A 27,080-nucleotide genomic window follows, 5' to 3' on the forward strand; every position below is an offset into this window, starting at 1 on the left:
AGCTGAGTGGCCCGGGTTTCCAGCCGGGCCCCTTTTCCAGCTGGGCCCCAGCATGGCTGCCCCCAGAGCTGCGGGTCGGGAAGTCGCCGCGTTCTCGTTTTCCTGACAGCCCCTGGCTTCTGTGCGCTCCTTCCCCTCCCCAGGCCAGTCCAGCAGACATGTTTGCCAAGACCTTTCGGGTCAAGTCCAACACGGCCATCAAGGGGTCGGACAGGTGAGGGAGTGAAGGGGCCTGCTCCGCCCACCCGGGCAGCCAGACATTTCTCCGTGCAGGCTGGCCCACAGCCCTCTCTGGGCTAGGTCAGCCGACCTGGGGTGGAGGCCGAGGGGACGTCCAGCCTGGGAAGGGACCCCGGGAGCAAGGGTGGGTCAGACACATTTTGAGGGCGAAGATGAAGAACAGGCCTGGTTTGTCTCCCAGGCTATCTTTTGAATATTCTCGTTAGTGCAAAGGAAAACGTCATTCAGTCAGCGCTTCCTGACTGCGGTCTATATAAGGTGTGGAGGGTGGAAACACGAAGGATTACAGGGTCCCCGCCCTCCAAAGACTTCGAGTCCCTTAGGAAAAATAAGATGGGGCACCGAGAACTACAACTATAGGAGAAAAAGGATCTGGTGATTACTTCTCGCAGGAGAGCCAGATGGAGGGTGAGGTGGGAGAGAATTAGGGGACATGTTTTAAGAATTGTACTGTTATACAGTGTTGCAGATGCTGATACCACGTTGCGAATGTTGGGACCAGTAGTCCTCTAGTTGTCACTCTTGGTGCCCTCGTATAGCTTTTTAACCATAAGCTGACAGATTTGCCAAGCAGATACCAGGAAGGAGTGGGTCTGAGGGCTAGGCATGGAGTCTGGAAGGTAGGGCTGAGTTTCTGGCCAAGCTAACTTGGTTACTCACTGGGTCTCCATTTTCCTCTTTCTTAGTAAAATGGAAAGACTTGCCCCCAGGAATATGTGAAAATAGATGAGACATTGGATGAGAAAGAGAATAGGTTGTTTTGGAAGAGTGTATGAGAATAGGGCATCATAAACTAGTTGTTCCTTGGCCCTTGTGATTTTATTTAGTAAGTCCTTTGGAGTTCTTCATATTTATTAAAATCCATCCAGGCAGGATTCATGCCGGGTATTGGTTTGCTTTCTGCAGGAGAAAGCTTCGGGCTGATGTGACAGCTGCTTTCCCCACTCTTGGAACAGATCAGGTTTCTGCGTTAGTACCTGGAAAGGAAGAGCTCAACATTTTGAAGTTGTATGCTCACAGAGGGGATGCAGTGACTGTGTATGTGTGTGGTGGTAACCCCATCCTGTTTGAACTGGAAAAGAATCTATATCCAACAGGTATGCCAGTAGGCTGGAGATGGCCGTTACTGTAATCCTTGCCTACCATCTGTTTCTCCTTCTTTCTTTCATTAACCTGCCTTACTTGAAATGTGAAGTGCAAAATCTCCCAGCTTCCCTGAGGATCTTTTTGGACCCAGTATCCCTGGAATTGGGTCTTTCAAGATCAAAAGCTGCTGTAGGAGGGAGAATAAAATGGCTCACACAGGAAGAGGGTAGTTGGGATGTTCCGAGATGATGGACTAATAGTTCATAGTGGGTAAGTAGGGATGGAGCAGAGGTCTTGAAAAGGGTGGAATTTCAGGACATGTACAAAATAGTCTTAAAACTATCACTAGGAGGATTTTCGTAAGAAACTGAAGAGATACAGTGATAGGAAGGAAGCTGGTTTAATTAAACTACATACCCAGCTGTCTTAGTGATGTACTTCAATGGAGAGATCTCACAGGGATTCTTTCTTAGGCTCTACCTGGCTCTTAGAATCCTTTACTTTCTCTCTTTGTCACAGATCTCAGACATTCAGTGTCCTTCTCTCTTTTCCAGAGCTGCCGACGCCTACTTTGTCACGCGGGGCAGTTCTTCCCCAAGCTTGGCTGCAGCCGCGCAATGCGTCTCCTTAGGTTACCTGTGCCCCCGCTGCACTTTGCGGCTGTACACACAGAGGCCCCTTTTGATCTAAGGTTTTACTGCTAATCACTGTGAACACAGAGGGAATAAAAATAATAAACATGGGAAAATTTCAGCATTTCCTACAGGCTGGCGCCCTGTTCTTCGCTTACTTGCTTCTGAGGTCACAGATGGAATCCTTGTTGGGTCTCTGTTCCCGCTTTTATCTACTGTGCCCATTGCTGCTGCTGCATCCAGGTGGAATCATAGGGGCCTCCCAGTCTCAAGTGACATCCAGTTTTTTAAGTATCTGCCTGCTTTAAGAATGAAACCTCTTTGGGCCTCACAGCTTCCTCTCTAGCTTTGAGTTGAGTTTCTTTTCTATTTCTTAGTTAAAGTGACCTTAGTGTTTGGCTTTGCCAGTTCCCCAGGGGATTGACCTTTTGGCAATGTCTTTCTGTGTCTCTTTTTGGGCAGTATACACCTTGTGGTCCTATCCTGACCTTCTCCCAACGTTCACAACATGGCCTCTGGTGCTCGAAAAACTGGTGGGGGGAGCAGGTAAGAGGATTTTCCTATCTTCTGGCTATTGGCCAAAACCTACTTAGTAATGGCCAACTACTTTAATAAATGCACCCATTTCCTGTGTTCGTACAATTGAAAAATGGAATTTTCCCCCCATGTGTGTTTCCTCCTTCACTTGGCTGCTTCCATAAGGCCCCTGGGCTGCTAGACCCTGTTGAAAGGCTTCAGTAAGCATTGTACTTTGTCCTTAAATCAGAAGGTACTTTGTGAACTACCACATGCTATACTTTAAATCAGTAAGCTAAATTTAGGAAAGCAGAATAAGAGATCATGGAACCTGACTCTCAGCCTGGTGCTTCAGTTTGACCACTGCCCACCCCTCCAAAGGGAAAAGGTCTGATACTCAGGTTGCATTTCTTAATTTTCATTATGAATAACCTAGTTGATACTTAGTAAGTGTTTGTAGGTTGAGTGAATGAATAAATGATGAAATAAAATTTGGAATTGGTTAGAGGCAGAATGTGGGTTGTGATGCTTTTGTCTTCTTTGCCACAGATTTGATGCTGCCAGGCCTAGTGGTGCCCCCTGCTGGTCTGCCTCAGGTACAGAAGGGTGATCTCTGTGCCATGGCCTTGGTGGGGAACAGGTACTGTGCCAGTCTGCCGTGCCTTTGGGGGAAACACTTAGGTAGAACTGGGGAGGGGGTGGGAAAGGACAACCTCCAAAGCTTATGGATAAAGGATTAAAAGAAAAAAACAGATTCTTCTTCCAGAAGCAGAGAGTGGGCCATGGGGGAATGGCAGTGAGCCTGTGGGGGTGGCTGCGTATCTCAAGCATATTTGCTGCTTCTGCTGCTCTTTTTCTTTTCTTTTCTTTCTTCCTTTCTCTTTCTTTCTTTCTTTTTCTTTCTTTTTTAATAATTTTACATTTACAGAAGAGCTGAAAAGTTAGTATAGAGTTCTTACCCAGCTTCCTGTAATGATAGTATTTTATATAACCATAGTACAGTTATCCAAACTAGGGAATCAACATTGGTACAATCCTATTAATACAATCATAGACTTTATTCATATTCCCCCAGTTTTTCCACGAAATGTGGACAGTTTTTATCCACTCAAGGATCCAGTCTAGGATAGCACATTGCATTTAGTGGTTGTGTTTCTTAGTCTCTTGTGTGTGACATTTTCTTGGTCTTTCCTTGTTTTTCATGGTGTTAACACTTTTTTCTCCATCATCCACATCATCATCCTTTTTTTTTTTTTAAGGATTTTATTTATTTGAGAGAGAGAGAGAGAGCACGAGTGGGACGAAGGGCAGAAGGAGAAGCAGACTTCCTGCTGAGCAGGGAGCATGATGCGGGGCTCGATCCTGGGAATCCGGGATCATGACCTGAGCTGAAGGCAGACGCTTAACTGACTGAGCCACCCAGGCGCCCTTCATCATCCTTTTTTTAAAATTATTTTAATAGCTTTATTCAAATGTGGTTTACATCTTGCAAAAGTCACCTATTTCAAATGTATAGCTCATTGATTTGTAGTGTATTTACAGAGCTGTTCAACTGTCATCACACAGCTTCTTTTTTAAAATAAATTAGGAAGTAATCATATAAACGGTTCTGAAAAATCAAAGCCCCCTCACCCTACAGCCCTTTCCTCCTAGAAGTAACCCTTATCATCTGATACATTTTTCCTTGCCAGCCTCCTTGAATCCTTGTGTATGTGTGTGTATGAAAATGTACGATATGGGTATGCATGTTTAAAAATACAAATAAACAGAATTATACTTTATCTATATTGTTTTTTCACTTAAGATCAAGGGGACATTTTCCATGTCAGCAAGCTCAGTTATGCTGAGTCTTCTTACCTGCTACGTGGTGATGGAAGACCTCCTCTCCTAATGGACCTTGTGGTTGCCCACAGTTTGTCTTCAGCACGAACAGTCTCTTACTGATGCCTCTAGGGACACCTGTGCCAGTATCTTTCCAGAGTGGATACTAAGAAGCAGAATTGTTAGGCTAAAGATAGGTGTATTTTTCTGCTGCCCTACAAGAAAGCCGTATCCATTTTCACTCCCACCTACGGGGAATATGGAGCCTGTTTTCCTGCACGCCACCAGCACTGGATACCATGGGTTGTTTTCATTTGTGTCATCCTTTTTTTTTTTTTAAGCTATTCTTTTTTTTTTTTTTTTTTTTTTTAAGATTTTATTTATTTGACAGGGAGATACACAGCGAGAGAGGAAACACAAGCAGGGGGAATGGGAGAGGGAGAAGCAGGCTTCCCACTGAGCAGGGAGCCTGATGCGGGGCTCGATCCCAGGAGCCTGGGATCATGACCTAAGCCAAAGGCAGATGCTTAATGGCTGAGCCACCCAGGCACCCCTCATTTGTGTCATCCTGACCGAGAAATGATGTCTCATTATTTTGCTTGTTGCTGCTTAGAGAAAGAGACTGTAGGCACAGGAGAGGTCGGTGTTCAAAGATCTTACTGTTGCTACTCATGTTCTCCTGTTTTCCTTGAACCTTTTGGAACCAAGCATCTAGAAATGTTTCCTTCCTTGTCGAACTATGGCACAACTTGCCATTGAAAAGGTTGGTGGTATCATTGTGTTCCCCAGTATAAGAATACTGGGGAACAGAACAGGAGAAAACTACAGAAATGTATATTTTCCCTGCTCAGTTTGGCTTTTAGACTGTATTGGGGATGAAGCTTGAGAGTGGTTTATGGCCGAGAATAAGGGTACAAGGGGGTGACCCTGCCAGACTTATATGTCCCCCCACTGTTATCCAGTCGGTCATCCGTCCTTACGGGCAGTGTGTGGGCAATGCTTGAGTAACACTGGGCCAGAGGAAGTTTCTCATTTGGGCTTTGGAAGTTTTTGTAGTTACTGTAAATGTGATTGTTCCCAATCTTCTGGACGCACCCAGTTCTTAGATTGATCGTTACACAGAGCAAGGCCTGTTATAAAGAACCGAGTCAGAAGGAACCTCTCGAGTTAGTGCCACTGTTTATCTCTTCTCTGTGGCATCCCTCAGCCTCATTTATGGCCTACGAATGGCCTTCCTTTTGAACCTCTGTATAGGATGGCTAGGCCTTTAAGGTAGGGGAGGTAATTTTATATTTTTGAAATTAAATAAAGGGAACTTTAAATATCCTTGCTAGTCTTGCCTGGGTTTGATTCATAATAGGAATAAAACCAAACAGTGATAACGTCAGCAGAGTTGTTACTTACACAGAAGGGGAATGTTTGGTCAAGGGATTTTTGAAAGTCCTATTTATAGGTAATCTGAGGAAAACTGAGGCTGGACTGAGTTTCGTTTTGTGGTACAGGCGGTTGCTTCAAATTTGCAAACGTGGTGCTTTTAACACGTGAGTGGAAAGGTGCCCCTGACATGTGCCCTCCCGGAAGGCTTTCCGTGACCCACGTCTCCGGCTTGCTTCCTCCTCCTCAGAGCCCCTGTCGCCATCGGAGTTGCCGCCATGTCCACAGCTGAGATGCTGACTTCGGGCCTGAAGGGAAGGGGCTTCTCCGTGCTGCACACCTACCGGGACCACTTGTGGTGGGTCCTCTGTCTCTTCTGTTTTACACAGAGCTGGGTGGGCGGAGAGGGCACGGGGCTTGGATTCCCAAGTGAGAGTTTGGGTCCCCGCCATGTCCGTAGGCAAGTTGCCAATTCCAGACATTCATTTCTTCGCTAGATGTGGAGGGAGAAATGGATGGATGGATTGGTTGGTTGGTTGAAATTTTTTTTTCTTGTTTGGGGAAGAAATTACAGAGAACTTTGATTATTTTCTAAGTGAACTGTAGCATCCTAGGCCTAGAGAGGACCTGAGGGTCTGTCCACTCTGCCTCTCTGCACTGTGATATTCTTTATTTTTATAGCTCCGGTCGATGCGGCCTTATCTGCCACCCACATTTAGGCATCTTCTGCCCCGTGGCAAGTGCTCGGAAATTCTCACTTCTGAGTCCAAATCCAAGCAGAGTAGGTCCTCCGGCACCACGGTCATAACCTGATCACTTTTCCGTTGTTCAGGTTTCACATTTCAGATCTCCTCTCCATTAAGCAAGTCACGTTTTCTCACTGTAACAACTGCTTTCTAAAACCGTATACTAGTTTATTCTCTGGTTATTTTCTTGTCATTTTACCAAAACAGTAAATAGGGCTTTTCTTGAAAGCAGTATAGCTGGTCTTTTGGCCGAGTGTTGTGGCCTCTTGTTATAGATTCATCCTAACATTTCTAGCCCAGCCTCGGAGTCTGTCACGTTATCAGGACTGGCCAGACTCCACTCTGCTGGAGGTACAGCCGCAGTCTGTGTTGCAGCAGACATTGGACGACTACTTACCGATGTTCTCCAGACACCTTGTTTTCTGTCCGTCTGCACAGTGGCTGTCAAGGTCATGTTGCCTAAATTGTGCTACCAGTGGCTGCTTCAGCTCCCCCTGCCCCCACCTTTTAAAAATATTTATGCACTTATCTCGTCAGAATCACCTAAACACATAGTGTGGGCTCACTGTTCACGATACTGTTAAGACTTGCTGCAGCTGTTAGTGAAAACTCGGTTTAATTTCCATCATCTCGCGCCGCGTGCCCCGTATGCGGCTGTGCTTTTTTTTTTTCCTGGCTTCCTAAGGCTTAGTGGCATGAAAGCACGTCGTCACTGCTCTGCAGCTTAGACTGCCCCCTGATAGAACACAGAAGTGACTGACTTGCGTCCCCAAGCAGCCCAGGTGTTTGTACTTTGTCACGTACTCTGAGCCTCGGGCTTGGCCCTCCCCAAACTGGTCCTACAGATGCATTTGCCATCTTACTTTTGTTATTTAATTCAAAATGGTTTTATTTTTAATTCATGTGAAGGGGATCTTTTTGGGGGCTTCTCTTTAGCTGCTTTTTCTTTCATCTTTCTTTGTCCCCAGATGTGGCTGAGTGATACTATTATTCCTTTAGGACGGGATAGGGAGGAGGCAAGAATTACTCTCCCCATTTCAGAGATGAGGAAGCTGAGGCATGGAATTTTTCTGGGCCCAGAATTGGAAATGGGGTTTAGATGAGAGCCCGGGCTCTCTGCCCTCTCCTGGACATACCTACCTGTGGCTCTCACTCTTGCCGGACTCCCAGCTGACCCTGACCAGGATTGGAGGATGTTGTGGCTGCTGCTTGGCGTTTCTGACATGCGATTTTTCCAGGCAATCTGGAGACAAGTCTTCTCCACCTTCCATGGCTCCACTGGCCCTGGATCCCCCAGATCTCAGTGAAGAGAAGGGGTCTGCCCAGGCGGCCCCCGCCCTGCAGGGAGACATGAGGCGCCTGACCCTGGTGGAAGAGAACCAGGAGAATGGGGAGGTCCAGCAGCAGATGTGTGGAGAGAAGTCCCTGCCAGAAGCCTCCGAAGACCCCAGCATCAGGGGCCTGAACCCAGACCCCACAGACAGCAGGACCCTTCAAGGTATAGCTCTGGGAGTAGAAGGACCCATCTCCTCTCGATTTAGGAAACATGCTCTACTCTGCTTCTGACCAGAGTGGTGCCGAAGCTCGAGGACAATGGGAAAATCCTTATTTTTGGTGAGGGTGGCACAACAGCCCTTTGACATCTCACCAGGGAGTCTTTGCCACACACGTCCTGTGTCCCTGTATGCCAGTCTGCCCTGGCATTTGGACTGCTTCCAGCGACAGAGGCCTCTGGTTTCTTCTGGCTCTGACTGCTCTGTCGGAGAAGCATTTGCTCCTGGCCGGGTGGGCCTTGGTGGCTGGGTGGGCCTAGGTGGCCGGATCTCTTCTCTGGGGTCAGCCCCCTCTAAAGGCTTAGTGCTCAAGAGAGTCTGGGAGCTTTGGGACCCAGGAATGGGTTCCTTACAGGGCGAAGGAGGTGAGGCAGGGGTGGAGCAGGGCGGGGAGCTTACTTGTGCTGCACCTGGCATTCTGTATCCTTCAGAAAAATATGCTTATCTTTTCCTTGCAGAGCAAATGGATGAACTTTTACAGCGATGCTTCTTGCACGCTTTAAAGTGCCAAGTCAAAAAAGCTGACCTCCCTTTACTCACCAGCACGTTCCTTGGCAGCCACATGTTCTCCTGCTGGTACGGAAGGCAGGGTGTGGGCCACGGGCTTTCTCTGGTACCTTGGTGGTGTGTCAGGACAGGTGTGTGATGGAGGAATTGGTTGAGGGACATGCTGCGGAAAGAGTGGAGTGGAGGGTTGATCTGGCAAAAGAATCAGGTCCTGAGTTTTAAAAACGTAAAAAGGTTGTTGAAGAAATGAAGGTTAAAATTCCCAAGATTCTCTGAGCACTGCTCTGCTGTGGTGATTCTGGGCTGGCTCATGAATCGGGCAGCACAGCCTGTCCAGGAAGCGTCCGTGGCAGCCTCTTTGTCAAGAGCCTTCTTCTGGAACGTTCTACCCCCTCACACTTTCACTGCAAAGTAGGTGGGCCACATTATGTTGTATCAGGAGGAAGAGGCAGTGTGAACCCCCTACGCCAAGCACAGGCCACCAGGAGAGACAGTATTACATGCAGATAGAACCTGGGCTTTGGAAACAGCCATCTGGACGCAAATGTCAGTTCCCCAGGGTTTTGGAGCAAGGTGAATTTGAACTTGTCACTGGGCTTCTCTGAACCCGAATTTCCAGCACTTGTAGGATTTTTGTCAAGATTCACTAGCCTCACGTTTAATAAGCACCCAGGAAAAATTCTATCAGAAGATTTGCTCCTTGATTTGTACGCCGCAACTCAACTTTTCTCTTTGAGAATTTTGTTCTGTTTTTTCAAAAGTGGTTTTGATGTAATTCTCTTCCTGTTTACCTGTGGGCGCCTTTAAGGCATCCTGTACAAGTGTGGGGTCTGGAGCACGCGGCGGGATACTTGGTAATTTGTCCCGACCTTGCTGGGTTATAAGTAACTGGGAAAGAGATCCTAGCATCTTCTCTATGATAGAGGTTCTTAGGCTTGGGCAGATTCTTGAAGGACCGTCTATGAATCCCACTGCTACCGCTTGTCACAATTTGAGAGAAGACAAAAGTTCTGAGAAGAGGGACTGATTCCGGCTTTCACAGGAACCTGCCCCCGAAGCCTAACAGCCGTAGGGCAGGCGTTCGCGAACTGTCCTCTGCAGAGCAGACAGTACATCTCGTAGGCTTTGCAGACCATGCAGTCTCTATCACACCTCCTCAGCCCTACCGTGTCAGCAGACGGTGGATGAACGGCTGTGACCAGATATGGCCTATGGGATGTAGTTTGCCGGTGCTGCCCTCGGCCCAGCTGCCTCAGAGAGCGTGGTGGAGGAAGGGTTCACCTTGAGGTGAAACTTTGGAGGCCACGGAAGGTGGTCCAGTTTGAGAGGACTCTAAAGCTATATCCGGTACAGTAGCCACTAGCCACATGTGGCTATTTAAATTTAAACTAATTACAATTAATAAAATTTATAATTTAGTTCCTTAGTCACAAGAGCTGTGTGTCAAGTACTTAATAGCCACATGTGGCTAGTGGCTACCATATTGGATGACAGATAGAGAACATTCCATATTTACAGAAAGGGCTGTTGGACAGCAATGCTCGAGAGTGTCCCAAAGTCAGTATCCCTCTCTGATGCCAGCACTGGGTAGAGGGTTCTGGAATAGCAGCTTCTCTCTGAACATGGAGGAGGAAGGCTGAGGAAAAATGCCCTCCTCTCAGAGGCAGGCAGGTCCCACCACTACTGCTTTGCTAGCTGAACTTGCTTTCCCATCTGCCACCAGCCCTGCAGGACAACAGCTGGACATAAAGAGGTCAAGCTACAAAAAGGTAAGCAGGTACTTGCTCGGCCTACGCACACAGAGAGAGTTGTGTAGGGGCACACGTGCCATGAGCTGGATGGACGCTGGGGAAGCCCCATCTGTAGGGCTAGAATTCAGCTTTTTGATTCCAAGTATGGGGGGCAGGGGGAGGGGACGAAAACGCTCCCAGGCCGAGGCAGTTGGGCGAGCACCCACTCTCTTCTCTCCCTTCCACTCCTTTATATCTGACCAGAGTTCTGAAAGACTTCCCCAGTTAGCCCGTCGCAGCTTCTCACTCCCTGAGCCGCAGGGTGGGGGGTCTCTCAGGTCCTGGTTTGATGAGGGCAGGGACTGTCATGCGTCCGTCCCCAGGACTGGCCTCGCTTGGTGTGTGGCACATCAGGTGCTCAGGATGGGCGTGGAATCCGTGCAGTCCCTACCCCTGCCCCTCTCTCCCTTAGCTCTCTAAGTTCCTGCAGCAAATGCAGCAGGAGCAGATTATACAGGTGGAGGAGCTGAGCAGAGGGGTGGAGAGCATTGTGGCTGTGGACTGGAAGCACCCGAGGTGAGTCAAGGGGCCTGCTCACCACAGCCCAGCCAGTCCCGGGGCACCTGGGCCCCAGACCGGGAACTGCCCAGATGCTAGTATCAAATGTGTTTTTTCTTTCCTTCTGCTGGGTTTTAGGATCACATCTTTCGTCATACCCGAGCCCTCCCCGACCTCCCAGACTATCCAGGAGGGTAGCAGGGAACAACCCTATCACCCTCCAGATATAAAACCCCTCTACTGTGTCCCAGCCAGCATGACCCTGCTCTTCCAGGAGTCTGGCCACAAGTGAGTTTTTGGAGAGCAGCCCTCCTCTGCCTGCTTGGTGTTCCGGCCTGTAGTTCCTCTCAAGCTGGGTAGCGCTCCTCTGTGACTGGCAGAGCCTGCTGCACCCCTGTGCTCCCTTTCTCCTAGACCCAGCTTCAAGCCTCTTTCCCCTGGAAAGTGTCTCTGACTAAATGAACGAGCGTAGGTGTCTCCCTTTTCTCCCTGTAATTATTCTTCATGAGGTCCTGCTCACCTCAGTCAGGAAAGGGAAGAACATAGAGCTCAAAAAGCCAAGGAAAGCAGCGTACTGAGCAGAGAGTGAGTCTTGGTATCTGCAGTTTGTCTCCTGGCACAGCACGAACTAACCCCCTCCCCCTACCCCGTCACTTCCGACCTAGGAAGGGGAGCGCTCTCGAGGGCGGTGAGGTCCGGACGATCATCGTCAGCTATGCCAAGAAGAATGACCTGGTCGATGCGGACAACAAAAAGTGAGTGTCCGGGGAGCCCTGCTGAAGATCAGTCCCCGACAGCACAGACTTGGACACACCCGTGGAGAACGTCTGGGACAGAGGGGCACATAGGAGATCACAGCCTTTTAGAAAGAATCAAGACCAGTGGTTTCTAAACCACGGGCTGTGGACACCCAAACTTGTCCAGGGTGCTCAGATCCCTATGTGGCATCAACACTGGCTGTAGCCTGAGTGCGTGGTAGCTCATAGACGTCCACCAGTGGTTTTCAAGTGCAGATGCCCTTGTGAAGAATAAAGCAGAGCTTAGAAAAATTTTACTGACGTCATTGTGGCTTTTTGGTATCCTCTATTTTCTCAGGACGTTGGTTCAAAAGGTAAACCCTTAAATGAAGAGCATTCCAGTTACCGTTTTTCTTTTTTACTTTCAAAAGACATCCCCAGGATCAAAAAGTTGGGAACTGCAGTCTAATCATGGTTCGTTTGCAGAACTGGGCCAAGAATCCTGGTCTGTGGATTTATCCCACTCTCCCCTCCACCACTGGCTGCTCTCTTGTCCTTAGGAAAACATACTGTTCCTCGCATCCACAGGGTACATCACTTCATGCACTCCGGTCCCTGAATTGGTTCTCATGGTCCTAAATGACTACAAAGGACATAGAAGAGGTGACTCCTGAGCCGGCCCTTGGGTCAGAAGGGGTGGGGCTGGCATTCCTTCATTGCCTCTTCTTTCCCTTTAGTCTCGTGAAATTGGATCCCATCCTGTGTGACTGCATCTTAGAGAAAAATGAACAGCATACAGTCACGACGCTTCCATGGGACAGTCTCCTGAGCAGGTAACGGGGATGGGCAGTCCCTCTCCAACGTTTCTTCCCCCTCCCCATAATGTCTATCTTTCGAACTTTAGAATCATCACTGTCTCAGTCTTTGACTTTCTCTCCATAATTGAACTGATATTAGTCCACATAAACACAGTCTTGGTAATTTTGATGTGGACGATCCTTGGAATGATTTGAGCCAACACAATATAGGAGAACTTGAAAGGGTGAAGGAAAAAGAACAATTAATTAAAAGTAAGAACTTCAAAAAGATTAGAAGCAAAAGGAGGCTGGGAGGAATTGTCTTAAAGTCATCAAAGGAAAGACCCTATGTTCTTTCTTTTCCACAGAACAAAACTGAAAATAATTTATATGAGGAGTTTGCAGACTACAACCCACGGGCCAGATCTGGCCTGCTGCCTATTGTCAATAAGCCACGCGCATTTGTTCATTGTCTGTGGGCCACTTTTGTGCTGCAGTGGCAGAGTTGGATGGTTGCATAGATGCTATGGCCCTCAAAGCCTGGGGTATTACTGTCTGGCCTTTGTAGAAAGTTTGTACAATCCCAGTATATGTGATACCAAGAGAAAACCTGGTTAGATGAAAGGTAGACATTCTTTGTGTAAAGGCTTTCTCTAGAAGATGAATCGGAACATGTCACCCATGTGGAGCAGCACTTTCCCAGGCTGGGTGCGTGTGCATCAGAGTCTTGAGACAGGAGGCAAGTTCCATAAGGCAGCCTGGGCCAGACCACTGGACGGTTTCCAGGGGCTTGAGTCACTGATGAGTCCCTTCCCTGAATCCACGGGCCTTGACTTTGGCCATACTTCGGGGATGGATAAAAATCATACATGCCTAATCGGAGCTTCTGATTTAATCGGTGTTGGGTGCAGCCCCCTAGGTGATGTCAGTGATTCTAAGTGCAGCCTGGGGCACTGGCTGAGGACTGGCTCACACCCAGCTGCCTGCCAGCAGTGGGGAATGAGGAGACAATTTCTGTGGGCTTTATCAGTCTGTAGCTCACGAACTCCTGTTTCAGATGTTTGGAAAGATTGCAGCCTGCCTATCAAGTGACCTTTCCAGGACAAGAGCCCATTGTGAAGAAAGGCAAAATCTGCCCAATTGACATCACCCTAGCGCAGAGAGCATCTAATAAAAAGGTAATTTTAAAAAGACACAATGTTGGGGGGCACCTGGGTGGCTCAGTTGGTTAAGTGTCTGCCTTTGGCTCAGGTCATGGTCCTGGGGTCCTGGGATGGAGCCCCGCACTGGGTTCCATGCTTAGCAGGGAGTCTGCCTCTTCCTCTTTTGGAAGAAGCCCCTCCCCCTACTCTGCTCGTGCTCTCTCTCTCTCTCTCAAATAAATAAATAAAATCTTAAAAAAAAAAAAAGACACAATGTTGGAAGTGTGGTTTAATATCCCTGCTAAGTTCTAGTCTCTCTAGTGTAATTGAAAGTATGTATGTATGTATTTACGTATTTATTTTTAAAGATTTTATTTATTAATTAGAGAACAAGAGAGAGAGAGCACAAGCAGAGGGAGCTGCAGAGGGAGAAGGAGAAGCAGACTCCCAGCTGAGCGTGAAGCCCGACACGGGGCTCCATCCCAGGAGCCTGGGATCATGACCTGAGCCGAAGGCAGACACTTAACCAACTGAGCCGCCTAGGTGCCCCGTGATTGGAGGTTTTTAGATTTTGGCCTCAAACACCACAAAGACTGTTTACGAAAGAGACATGTTTGTGTGAGTGGGCCGGGCCCTATATAAGACAGGCAGAGCTGGCCCTCTCACCCCCTACCCTCTAGGATTTTGTGCTAGGGCACTTGCTAGAGCCTAGTTCCAAAGGTAAACAAGATTTTATTTTTATTTTTTTCTTAAATCTGTTACAGGCTTTCAGCCCTTACTCATTCTGTTACCTCTTGGGCCTTGCCCAGGGCAAAACAGCTTATAGAGAATTGCTGAAGGAAGTGAGTGTGTGCAGCCTGGCAACACGGTCGTAGGGAACGAATTCTATCTGGCCTCAGTGTGTGAAAAGCTCTCCTTAGGGAAAAGAGTGCACTTAATGCTGAGATGCCTTGAGAAGACAAAAATAGGATTATTGGATGGAAATCCCAAGAAGCCAGACTTGGGTTCAAGATAAAGAACTTTCTAGTGTATGGGTTATGCAAATGGGCTTTGTCCTTAGAAATATGGGTTCAAATGTGACCTTTGCCTTGCCACTTGTCCTTGAGAAAGTGAATGTTTTTTGCCTGAGTTTTCTTAATGTGAAAAATGGGGATAATACCCACCGTATAAGGCACCGTGAGGGCCAAATGAAAGAAATACATGGGTGAAGCACTTAGAATAGTACTTGGCATTTAAGCAGTCAGTAAATGAGAACCAGTAATGAGAACCTCAATAATAACTAGCAATAGCCACTAATTCTTGAGTGTGTAATTATGTGCCAGACTCTGTACTAAGCAATTTCTATATATACAGGTTTCCCCTGCTAGCCGAAAGTGGAGCATTCCTGTGAAACCTTTTGTAAGCTGAAATGGTGTAAAGCAAAGAACGAATTATCATGAATTTATGTGGAAAAAATTTTGAGCGTTCCCAGACCCCAAAAATAACTCTTTTAGGCTTTTCTGATACCTCAGGACACATCTTGCTAACGGATGTGTAGAATAAATGGAGACAAAGCACAGATACTCACAGACACAGTCCACAGCTCTGGCGGCCGGACGCTGAGGTGCTCAGTGTCGTTCCGGGGAAGGAGCTAAGTGGGCCCCTTCTTGCTGCTGTTCTGGGGTGTGCGCTGCCTCTGTGAGGGCCCCTGCAAAACTGGTGCTGAGCACTGTGTTCATTTTTCACCTTTTTTATAAAAGTGAAAACCCTCTGGATTTCTTTTAGTTAGCAAAAAGTCCTAACGTAGGTCTTTTCATAAGAGCGAAGTGGCATTCTGTGAACTTTGAAAAAGCAGGGGACAGTTGTATTAGCTTATTGAAACACTATTAATATTAATGGTAACAATTAAAATTGTCCAAAATTAAAACTGGTGCTTTCCAAAATAGGCAGTTACTGTCTGGAGGTCTACAAGCAAAGACTGGGTGACCACTTGTTAGGGGAAGATGTAGTCAAGGGTACATGCATCAGGTGGGGGGCTGGAATAGATGTGACCTCTAATGTCTTATCGATTCTGAGGTTCTCTGGGGCTGGAGTCCCTTGACAAGCCTGGGTTATTTGGAACCTATGACTTTATTGAAAGCAGCTCTTCCTAACCCACTCCTGATGGTAACATCTAGTCATGAATGCAAGAGAACTTGTTTCTAAAAGGGAAGAATTGTGACTTTTTTTTAAGTGTCAGTGTTTTTTTTTAAATCTTAAAATCACACATATGTCATTTGTGAAGTTGATAAATAATAGAAAAATATATATGTTCCCAATGAGATGCTTGATATTTAGGAATTATTGTCCATTTATTTTTAGGTATGGTGGTGGTTTTGTCTTTATGTTGAAAGGAACGCTTACGTTTTAGAGATATGTACTAGAGCATTTGTAGATAAAACACTCTAATGTTTAGGAGGATTTGCTCTCAAGCAATATGGACAGGGTGTAGGTGACTTAAGTTTGGTCATGAGTCGCTAATTGTTGAAGCTGATGATGGGAACATAGGAGCACAGTATTCAGTTCTACTTTTATTTATGTTTTTAATTCTCCATAACAAAAAGGCTTTTTAAAAAGTATATGTTCCATGTTGGATAGAGAGTATTCCACTAAGTATATAACACGTATATTGGATGGGACAGAAAGAATCAGTAAGTATAAAAATAAATGATATGAATGAAAAGGGACCATGGTTGTAGGGATGGTGGACATGGGGGTGGGGGTGAAGAGGCTGGGGAGGCTCTGGCAGGCCCTGTGGGGGGAGGGCGTGTGGGTCCCCGTGCCATCAGTCTTCTGTCCCCCCAGGTGACTGTGGTACGGAACTTGGAGGCCTATGGTTTGGACCCGTGCTCAGTGGCTGCCATCCTCCAGCAGCGGTGCCAGGCCAGCACGACTGTCACTCCTGCCCCGGGATCCAAGGACGGCCTGCAGGTCCAGATCCAGGGAAACCAGGTCCATCACCTCAGCCGGCTGTTGCTTGGTGAGTGTCCCCTCTGAAGAAGCAGAAGCACGGGTCTAACTCGGCCCAAATCTTCCCACCCATCCAAGCCCCTCTGGTCATCATAGCCATAGTATATGTGTGTGGCCAGATCGTGTGTCGTGGCCAGCGAGAGACCGAGCTGATATTTGAGCCATATGCTTTGGCCCCCAGATTCAGTGCTCTCTGCACCGTCCTATCGGCGTCGTTCTCTTCCTGGTTTTCCCTTTGGTAAAGCATCTGTTGTGCGTCCCGGCCGTGCTGGGTACTTCACCGGGCATTTTGCAGGCACCGTCTCTCCTCCTCATAGCCACGCAGCAGAACTGTTTATGTTTTTCAGCTGAGGAAGCCGAGGCTCAGAGAGGCTCAGTCCCTTGCCCTCAGATACTCAGCTGTTCCATGCTGCAGTTGGGCTCCCGACTTGGCTTTGTCAGACCCCAGAGCCTGAGTTCTTTCTCCCAGCTCTGGGTCACCCAGCCTCCGGCTTGTCCTTGCTTCACGCCACCTCTGCCTGAGTCAGCTTCCCATCACTCTCCTTCTACACACCCCTTATGCCTTCAGAATAAGCCCTACGCTCAATAAGTAAGACCCTCCCGGTCCAACTCCCGTTCCCCTCGGGCTCTCTCCAGCAGCTCTCACACCCCCACCTCAGACCTTGGCCACGCTGCCGTCCTCGCTGCTCCCCCTGCACGCTTGGTGCTTGCATCCCTGTGCCCTCGCCCAGAGTGCCCTCCCACAGCCCACGTCTGCCCGACCGTAAGGCCTCATGGGCCCAGCCCAGGGGTCATGGGAAGCTTGTCTCGGAGCATGTCCCATTTTTTCTGTCCTTCAATTAGCATTTAGAAAATTGCCAATGTAGCACTTTCTTCTTGTGTTTATTTTTCTGTTTTTTCAAATGTCTGAACCCCCTGCTAGACTGAGCAACTTCAGTCAGAAACCTTGCCTTCTTCATCCCTTTTGCACGCTCAGGGCCTGGCACATGGTAAATGCTCAATAAGCAAATGTATTTTCGGGCCTGAGGCAGCACCCTGTAGTGAGCTTTCAGAGCTGGCCCGTTGAAGTGAAGAACCCGATAGGAGGTGCTGAGAAGAAATAAAAGGAAAATAGACAAGCACGTGACTGCACGCAGACGCACACCTTCTCTCTCCTGAGAAAATTATGAATGCCTCAAGTATACCTAGAAAGTGGCTCTCGGTGTGCAAATTGCTAACATACACACGACAGCCACGAGGTGTAAAGATAAATGGCCCATATCGGACAACTGCCCAGAGGAGCTGGGTCCAAGCTGGGTGTAGAAGAGCAGGTCACGTGATGCAGTCGACTAAAGAGAAGTTGACACCAGGAATGTGCGCGCAGTGGAGCGAGGGGATGGGCGGCAGCCGTGCGGTTTGGGGCCCACGGGGATCAGGACCAAGGGGGGACATTGGGACACAAAGTGTAGGGGGTGGCGGGGAGGGCAGGCTCACGCCCCACTGAGGAGGTTCTGCTTTTTGGATTGTAGAAGACTATCAGCTTCCTCGAAAATACATCCAAGGCCTAGAAAAGGCCCCCAAACCCAGCAGGAAGAAGTAACAGACTACTGTTTCATGTGGTCGATCCGGTGGAAATCCAGGCTCTGGGCTGGTCATTTATACGAGCATTTTCAGCTTTTGCAAATGAAAAAATATAATTCTTTACCAAAATAAATTTTTATTCTAATCTAAATCTGATTTCCCTCTCGTTTCTTCCACTTAGCTAGAGGGTTGTACACATTCTCAAGTCGTACGTCAGTTTACAGTGACAGGAGAGGCGGTCATGGGGTGCCTTTTCTATTCATGTCATTTCAGTGCTTTTAGCGCCTTTCCTGCTTTCAGGGCCGGTGGTTCATCCAAAGCTCAGGCAGGGAGGGCCACCCTGTTTTGAAAGCCCCTCTAGCAAGTAGTCCACAGCCTCTCGCTCATCTGTTCCTACCACCTAATTAACCTCCTTGCCCCAGAAGAGTCCCCTCACATCTCTAAGGGGTTAGTCACACAGAAGCAGCACTCAGCTGTTCTCTGCCATCAAGCCAGGCCAAAGAAGAAGGGCTTGGCCGTAAATGGCAGCAACATTCAGCTGGACAGAAATGAGATCATGAAAGCATCTGAGTTTCCCGGACACAGCGCTTCCTCCCCAGCACTTACGCACACTGCCGCCAGCAGTGGCAAATTGTGATGTGGCTTCGAGACGGTGGCTTTGTTCCAGGAAAGAGTCTTACCCAACAAATGCTGTTAGGGGCTCATGGAAGAGGTCTTCAGTTGGTCTTCAGAGTCTGTGAACTCCTGAAATGGCACGCAGGACTTTGTATGCTCATTTTCCCAAGAGGTTCCCATGCTTTTGTCACATGGCCAGCGGGATCCCTTGCTGCCAAAAAGGTTGAGAACCACTGCTCTGGTCCCTGCTTAGTTCCTGGGAGTCACTTGTGTGACCAAAGCGCTCCTTGTACAAAAGGAAGGCGTGAGAACTGAGCTGAATTCTTCTAGAAGTCTTTGGTTTTACCATCAAAAAACAATTAGAGTTTAATTTACTTTTTTTTTCTTCTTTCTCATCCCTTTTTTTTTAAATCAAGATAAGAAAGACTTGGAAATATCCACAATAGTCACAAATTACCCATCTGGGGCTAGAAAGGAAGAAAGGGTTGGGTATGAAGGTGTGTGTATGACACTTCCTACCCTTCATTATTAGACCCAGAATAATAGTCCCTGTCACTTGTGACTCACTGTAAGTAAACTCCTTAGTTTTACTAATCCTCTCTCTGCCAGCATGACCTATGGAACTGAGGAAGGGATTTTTGGAAATTGACCCCAAACAAAATTCTATGACAACAGAACTTTTGGACAGACAGTTTGATCTGAGGAAGTATGGTGTGTGTAGTAGTAATGGAATATGGTCCCTATATGAACACAGATAACATATAGTACTCTGTAAGGTTGCTTCACAAACATGATTTATCTTGCACAATCTTGGCGAAATTGGAGGCTCAAAGAGGTTGTGTCTTGCCTCGTTGATCTCTGTTAAAGACACAAAGCCAGTAAACGGCGAGGGTAGGTCTAAAACGCACATCCACTCCTGACTGGTTTAACTCAGAGTTCTGCTATGCCCATGCTGTCAGGACCTGTGCTTTGAATGCTTTTTCCAGTAATGATGACCCATTTGCGCTGACTCACCTTCCCTCTCCTCCTCGGGAATACCATAGGCACGGGTAAGAAGGTGGGGGGAGGGGGAGGTTAGGCTGTTGAATGGATTTGTTTTTTTCTCTCTGTGCTAAGCCCAACAGTCTCTTTCAAGGTCAAACTTGTAACTTTGAACTTAATCCCATGATGTTACCAAGTGAGTTGCAGTGAAAAGCAGAAACTGGTTCATGCCCAGGTTTTGGTGAAGTTACTGGAAGACCTACTTCTTGGAGGTCTAGGCGAACAGATGTTACAGACATGCCCCATTCTCGGGTAATTTTAGGAATGTCTATTGGATGGAGTGTTCTCTCTGCCAGGGAGGTAGGGAGTGAGCTGGCTGCGCTCTGACCAGCCTCTGCAGCCTGAGGGCCCACGTTCAGTGCATTATGCGTGGTCCCTACCAGAAGGTGGGCAGCATTTCTTTGTAATAACCTTACCTGGTTATTTCCGTGGTGACAGAGCCGTTCCTCTGATGGAAGTTAGAAAACGCTAATGTGAAAGGACTGTTTTACTCGCCTCATCTATCCTTCCTCCTCTAGGTGAAATGACCTTAAAATCTCAGAGATGCATCCTGTCTTATTTTTAAATAATTCCAGAAATAGAAGAATCATCGTCCACCTCCGTAGTGTGTCCTGATGCTTAATCATCCTTAGCTCCAGAAAGCCCCTCCTCTTTTCTCACTCAGGATCTCCTTCTAGCGCACCCCTTCTCTTCTCCTGCTCTGTGGGGCGGCACCCTCCGGCCCCTGCGCCTGGACAGATTTCTCAAGATTCTTTGAACAGCAGCCTTCATTCCTCCATTCACTGGCAGAAGAAAATCTGACTCTGCCCAGAAGTGTGTGCTCTTCTCCGTTCCCACCCTCTCCCCCGGCTCCCAATTTCCAGGAGATGGTGAAGGGCAAAGAAGATGTTTCTAGTCTGGGTCATTTTTGCAACAAGCTTTTATTACTTTTTTTAAAACCCATATAAGAAAGACATTTAGAAAGAAAATATCCTCAAAACAAACACGTACACATGGGGCAACACAAGGATAGAAGGCACTACCAGCAGTCATACCCACCTCTGGGGGGAAGGGATACTTTATACAGACTGTTCGCCGAGGCTCGGACCTCAGTGTGGGTCCTGGGTCTAACTGTGCTTTAGATAAAGTCAGAATTTTCCCATAATTTCCTTATTTCATAAACACCCCTATCTCTTTATATATAGCTATATGCCCTTATGTATATATGTACATGACTTTCTTTTCCTTCTCAAAAATAAAATAGCCACCCCCATCAGAGGGAGGTTCTCAGCAGCATTCACAGCGGCTGCAGCAGGAGCCGTGCCTTCCATTAATGTTAAAGACATGCAGCATGGAGGAAAAGGACTCTATACCCGCTCCCTTTAACACAGGGCGGGAGAGAGATCTCTGTACCCACTCCCTTTAACACAGGGCGGGAAAGAGATCTCTGTACCCGCTCCCTTTAACACAGGGCGGGAGAGAGATCTCTGTACCCGCTCCCTTTAACACAGGGCGGGAGAGAGATCTCTGTACCCGCTCCCTTTAACACAGGGCGGGAGAGAGATCTCTGTACCCGCTCCCTTTAACACAGGGCGGGAGAGAGATCTCTGTACCCGCTCCCTTTAACACAGGGCGGGAGAGAGATCTCTGTACCCGCTCCCTTTAACACAGGGCGGGAGAGAGATCTCTGTACCCGCTCCCTTTAACACAGGGCGGGAGAGAGATCTCTGTACCCGCTCCCTTTAACACAGGGCGGGAGAGAGATCTCTGTACCCGCTCCCTTTAATACACAGCAGGGAGAGAGATCTCTGTACCCGCTCCCTTTAATACACAGCAGGGAGAGAGATCTCTGTACCCGCTCCCTTTAATACACAGCAGGGAGAGAGATCTCTGTACCCGCTCCCTTTAATACACAGCAGGGAGAGAGATCTCTGTACCCGCTCCCTTTAATACACAGCAGGGAGAGAGATCTCTGTACCCGCTCCCTTTAATACACAGGGCGGGAGAGAGATCTCTGTACCCGCTCCCTTTAACACAGGGCGGGAGAGAGATTTTTCTAAGGGAGGGAAGCAGTAAGGCTGAGCATGAAATGGCACAAAAGCAGGGTTCCTGGGGGCCTAAAGAATCTTTTTGAGCTGCTAGCTTGTCTTGCTTTTGCAGCTCAGAAGACTACACAGTTTGTATGACATGGGGTCAGCATTCCTTCTGGGATGGGGGCGGTGTGGACACAGCAAGAGTGGGGGAGGGGACTTCTGAGGCTACACAAAGAAGCTGAGGCTCAGCCCACCCCAAAAAAGACCTGGGAAGGCAGAGGACGATGAAGAAGTGACCTCTGAGGCTGGACTGGAAAGCCGGCCCCGCTTTGAACGTGAAAAGTCCTTCTCCCTCTGCGTTGGAGTGTCTTGGCAGCCCTGGCCACTTGCTTCAGTTGCTTGGCTAGTTTATTTTTCAGTTTGCACCTGAACAAGGAGCCAGTACAGATGTAGGCTGGGGCTCTGACTCCCCCCCACTCCCGGTCCATGTGCTTTGACATCACTTACTGGGAGTCAAAGCGCAGGACCTTCGAGGGGAAGGTCTACGACTCTGGCTCCATTCTCAGAGGGAGGGCTCCCCCGGCATCGCCTCCCACACCACCACAGTCCCCTTCCTGGCAGGAGCAAGCCAGCAGCAAAGCGTCAATCAAGTGCGCCCTGCTCCTGTCTCTCTATGAAAACAAAAAGGCACTGAGGTCAGCGGAGGCCAGCCCACAGGCTCGTGGAGCACAGCGCCACGGGCTGGCCCCGGCTGTGGAACACAAAGGACTCCAAGTTGGCTGAGTTGGGGGGTTCCCCATCTGTAATCAAGGCGGCTTCTGTGGCAGCACCTGGAGACCCCAGCGTCCTGGTGGGAGGAGAGAGGCAGTGCGGAAGGCCAAGCGGGAAAGCAGGGCAGCCAGGCCCTCCCCTGCTCTCTAGCTGGGGGAAGGCCGAGGACAAGTTGGACACCTTCCCCTGCAACGCTTTTTGGCTTTCTCTGACTGCCTGATTTCTGTACTCAGCAGGAGACCTTAAAAATGGTAAATGGCTGGTTTCCCTTTGGTGAAAACACCTGAGGATGATGGCAATATGAAACTTTGAAGTGGTAACTTAAAAACAAACACTTGTTGACAAAGATGTGACAAGGCATCTCCCACGTGCTTTGGGTTTCCATGTGTGCGGACTCTTGAACGATGAGGGCCCAGGCCGGCTGCAGCTGCTCTGGAAATCTCTGTGCCAGCCTCAGCTTTGGTGCTCCCCACCTGAGCAAATGGAGCCAGTGGCTTTAGGGCCTTCCCTTGAGCATGAGCAATGGGCACCACGGGACACTGGGGGACAGTCCTCTTACAAGCATTATCCTGCTTTCGGGGGCTTAGACTAGACCTGCTCAAGGAATATGCTACAATTTCTGACTCAGAGAAAGAACACGGAGCTCTAAAACCTTTCTTCTTCCCTTTGCCGGGTGGTGCGAACGGTTCCAGTCTGGTGATGAGAGAGGCAGCTGCTTGGCTTACGAAGGGCTCACAGATTGCCCACGTCCACGGCTCTTCTCTCCCCCTGTCCTGCTGCTGCTCGGCGGCACGTGGGGCCCGGCCCGCGAGCACACGTGTCCCTCAGAGCTTTCGAGCCACATCTGGAACGGCCGGGGGAGAGAGGGCACAGATGCACCCGCCACAGGTGTCCTGAGAAAAAGTGTCTGTTGCAAAATAATAATTAATAATAAAAATAAATCCGCGGGCACCAGGAGAAGAGGAAGCAGGACTGGTTAGCCAGGTTTGCCCTGGGACTCTCTTAAGGCCTCCTCCAGTTTCTGCCTAAACTTGTCATACTTCTTCTGCACTTGTTGGATTTTGTCCTGCTCCTCCTTTTCCAGGATCGTCAGGAAGTTCTGGAGCTCCGGGATGGAGAAGGCGTCCCACTGTGAGGCACAAGCGAGATGGGGGAGAGACGGAATAGGAGACAGGTCAGAAGCCGCATGACCTGAGGCCCCTGCCAACCCCCTCCCCCCACTGCCTCCAGCCACACACAGACAGCTCACACAGTGTTTGCTATCGAATAGAGCGCTGCCACGGAGGAAGCCTGGGTTTCCCTTGTCATACCAGCAACCCAATTCCAAATCCTAACATCTCATGACCCCGAGTACCGGTCCACTATTGCTGTTTTATTTGGCTCATCAACCATCTTACATTTTCTCTGTGGCGGCTGAGGTCTGAACAGTGATGCCGGGGCCGCCCGGGGCCCCTGCTGGCCTGTCTGGCTGCCTGCTTTGGGGGTGCTGAGCGACAGGCTCTCAGTGTGCAGACCCTCAAGAGGCAGGTGGAGGAGAGCTGGGCTTGGCCTCCGGAGACGGGGTTTCAGCCCAACTCCACCACGTGACCTTGGGCTGCACCCTTCTGTCCTCTGGGCTCATCTGCCACGGAGTGAGGCTCCCGGCTGCTCTTGGCCGGCAGAGCAAATAAGGAGATCCCAGATCCTGTAAAGCTCTGGAGAACGGGGTTGGCCCAGGCCTGCCCCAGTGGGACCTGGCCTCTCCGGGCAGAAGGCGAGTCTGACCGCTTGCAGGCTAAGCTGGGAGCAGAGCCCCCCACCCCTCACCACCCTACCCTGTGCAGCCAGGGATTTTGACTCCTAAGCTCTTTTGACCACAAAAGAATATTAAGGTTTATCTGGTTTAATCTCCACATTGCATAACTGAGAAGACTGAAGTCCACAGAGGGGCGGCAGTATAACTATAGGTACAGAGCTTGCGGAAGCAGAAGGGGAATTAGGGCCTGGTCTCTAAACTCGCAGGACCGCGAGTTCTGTGCCGGGCCAACGGTGCCCGACACTTTCAGCAGAGCACCTTTTTTCAAACAAAATCTCCCGCACTCTAATGTATAAATCAGACGGAAGCAGAGCTGCCTGATTGAGCGGGGAGAAGGGACAGGGCCCTAACCTGCCTGGCTCCCCCAGATCTCCACGGTGACCCCTGAGACTGCTCCCTCAAAGCCCACCACTGACCGCAGTGGGACAAGCGACCTCCCTCGGGCGCTCGTCCGTTACTGCCAAGCATCCTAGGCCACGGAGAGCACCAGCCTGATTGCTCCCGACTCCGTGCCACCAGACTGGACTCTGATGAACTCGCCTTCCAGGAAGGAGGCCGGTTTTTAAGAACCAGGAAGAGACAAATGGCTCAAAAATCTCCATATCTGGTGGAGGCCAGAGATGGAGCTGGCCGGGCCCCGGGCCAGCCTGGAGCAGGAGCGACCTCGGCCCGGACACAGGTGCTTCTCAGTGCCCCCTCCACCCTGCGTTTTCAGAAGAAAAGCACACGAAATCCTTTCTTTCCACAGGCCTTGCCAGACACAGGTCCTGACTTGCTTCCCCAGGATGCTTACAATCCTGGCTTTAAACGGTGAACCTCCGCAGCCCAGCACTTCCCCGGGGCTCAACTTTCCCAGGCCATTTTCCCAGCAGCCTCCGCTGCTGCCGCCTGGCGCCCACCTCTGCTGGCGGAGAGGACAATGGCCACCTGCGCCTGGCCAGGCTGCCCTGAGGGCTGGGTTCACGAACCGAGCAAAGGGACCCAGACCTACCTCCACCTCTCCGGTTTCATTCTCCTTGAGCACGAAGCTGAGGACGTCATTGTCGGGCCCGGCGAGCAAGCGCAGGTAGAGAGGGCAATCAGCAACTGAGAGTTTCTGGAAGAGCACTGCAAACCAAGAGAGAGAGCTGGAGGCGCATCTCGAAAAAGAGGGGCAGGGACCCAGCGTGGTGGGACAGACAGGGAAACGCAGACATGGGGTGGTCATAACCAGGAGTAGCCCTCCTTTCCACCTAACGAAATGAACCTGACATGAATAGGGAATGATGATGACCTTTTATCTTCAGTGTCTGCCCAGAGTTTGAAGCATGTTTCCATTCACATCACCTCCCCCAAAAGATTAGTGGGCGGTTTCTCTCCCATTCCACAGATTGGGAAGTGGGAGCCCAGGGTGGGGATTTCCCGCAGTCTCATGTAAAGTGAGGGGCACGCGGAGCAGGCATGAGCTTCCCGCCCAGCTCTCTGCCCAGAGTGTGGCCCTTCCACACAGCCGGATGGTGGCGCCCCAGGGAAGCCCAGTCCTCCCAGCCAAGTCTGGCAGGGGCCTAGCAGGAGAGGCGGTTTCTGATGGGGAGCTTGCCCTCGCACACCTTGCCCGTCCTTGTGTATCCGCTTAAAAAGGGCAAACTTCTGGGGATTGTCCACGACCATGAACTTTTTGAGCAGCCCCTGGATGACCTCGCTGACCGTGGTGGTGCTGCTGATGTGCAGCTGCTTGATGGCATCAAGCGGCAGGTAGAAGGACGTCCGCTTGTCCGTGGTGGCCGCCAGGTTCACTTCCTTGATGGCGTCATAGATGGACTGGGGCCGGATCCCAGCGGGCACCGTCACCGGCCGCCGCAGTTTCAGATGCACTTTGATGAAACCCGTGTAGGTGCCATCTTCACTCTGTGGAGCAGGGGGTGTCAGGTGAGTCAGCTCAGGTCTATCTTTCATGACCCCACCTGCCACTCCGAGCCACTGCCCCGGGTCAGGTCGCGGGGGTGGTTTGCAGAGGCCTTTCCTAATAGCAGTGCCATCCCAGTCAGCCCCCCACACACACACACATACCTGTCTCCCCGAGTTCCTTCCTGTCCTCTGTGGACCTGGGGGTGCTGGAGAGCAGAGACGATGTCCCCCCGCCCGCCCCGCATTGGGCCAGGGGAAGGCTTGCAGTATCCAGCAGCCCAAGAGGACAGGAGGAGCTGCTCTGGCTTTCCCTCCCAGGGCCCAGGCTCCCTGCCCCAGTCCCCTGCTTCGGCGAGTCCCCGCCCCTAGGACGCAGGGTCTGGTGTGGCCTCTCTAGTTTGTCCCTCCAAACCAGGGAGGAGCAGGGAGGCTCTGTAATGAGGTCCTCGAAAAACCAGCCCACTGCGTCTCCTCCTGCATCTCTCTCCCAAACCAGGCAGCCTGCAAGACTGAGGTCCAGGACCACGGGAGACTGGATTTTCTAGCGCCCCGTCTGGCTGAAGCCCCAGAGAGCCAGGTGCTAGCAGCCACCAGCAGGGGGCAGGGTTCCTCTACCTTCTCCCCTTCCCACTGCAGGTGGCCTTTGCGAGCCTGGCAGAGTTGGTGCCTCCCCTCTCCGAGCTCTACAGTCTCACGAAGCTTCCCCAGACGCAGGCGGTGAAAGTGCCACAAGCAAGAAGGAGAGGACAGGAGCTGCGAATTCCCCTTGTGAAGCCTTCCTGGGGCCCGAGCAATACCAGCTATGGAGGTCTTTGTACGTTACTCAATTTACACAACAGCTCCGACAAATGGGCACGAATATCTCTATTTCACACCGAAGCTCAGGGAAGTTAAGAAGGTTTCCCAAAGCAAAAAAGGGGAAGAGCCAGCGATCGAGCTGGATCTTAGTCTAAAGCCCATTCTGTTTCCCCG

At 49.8% G+C, this 27,080-nt stretch overlaps 2 protein-coding genes across 4 annotated transcripts in view; one reads left to right on the forward strand and one right to left on the reverse strand.

The window, feature by feature from the left end:
• EIF2D (eukaryotic translation initiation factor 2D) lies at positions 1-18,132 on the forward strand. 2 transcript variants are annotated; one of them, XM_045787485.2, is made up of 15 exons: positions 2-214; positions 1,147-1,337; positions 2,421-2,504; positions 3,024-3,114; positions 5,920-6,027; positions 7,654-7,913; positions 8,427-8,544; positions 10,199-10,244; positions 10,678-10,781; positions 10,902-11,051; positions 11,429-11,518; positions 12,238-12,333; positions 13,355-13,475; positions 16,263-16,437; positions 17,936-18,132. In XM_045787485.2, exons 1-15 carry the CDS (start codon positions 159-161, stop codon positions 18,004-18,006), a joined length of 1,761 nt encoding a protein of 586 aa, XP_045643441.2. In that variant the 5' UTR covers positions 2-158; the 3' UTR covers positions 18,007-18,132. The 2 variants fall into 2 exon arrangements, with proteins under 2 accessions (XP_045643442.2, XP_045643441.2); XM_045787486.2 differs by lacking the exon at positions 10,902-11,051 and having other exon boundaries at positions 1-214.
• A 2,412-nt stretch (positions 18,133-20,544) lies between these two features.
• Positions 20,545-27,080, reverse strand: part of RASSF5 (Ras association domain family member 5) — a 65,785-nt gene continuing 59,249 nt past the window's right edge. For both annotated transcript variants that reach the window (XM_045787487.2, XM_045787488.2), the window contains 3 exons: positions 25,811-26,108; positions 25,213-25,328; positions 20,545-23,555 (listed from right to left, as the gene is read on the reverse strand). In XM_045787487.2, coding sequence (XP_045643443.1) covers positions 23,403-23,555; positions 25,213-25,328; positions 25,811-26,108 — 567 coding nt within the window. In that variant the 3' untranslated portion in view covers positions 20,545-23,402. The remainder of the gene's footprint in view (positions 23,556-25,212; positions 25,329-25,810; positions 26,109-27,080) is intronic.

This window comes from Ursus americanus, chromosome 2 (assembly GCF_024610735.1).
Source record: "Ursus americanus isolate L20-20 chromosome 2, mUrsAme1.1.p, whole genome shotgun sequence".
Classification (NCBI taxonomy): Eukaryota; Metazoa; Chordata; class Mammalia; order Carnivora; family Ursidae; genus Ursus; species Ursus americanus.

Excerpts from the sequence above, each read along its gene's own strand:
- EIF2D (XM_045787485.2), top strand. The coding sequence starts at position 159 with ATGTTTGCCAAGACCTTTCGGGTCAAGTCCAACACGGCCATCAAGGGG. Across the intron at positions 3,115-5,919 it reads ATGGCCTTGGTGGGGAACAG|AGCCCCTGTCGCCATCGGAG; the intron begins GTACTGTGCCAG and ends CCTCCTCCTCAG. Across the intron at positions 7,914-8,426 it reads AGACAGCAGGACCCTTCAAG|AGCAAATGGATGAACTTTTA; the intron begins GTATAGCTCTGG and ends TTTTCCTTGCAG.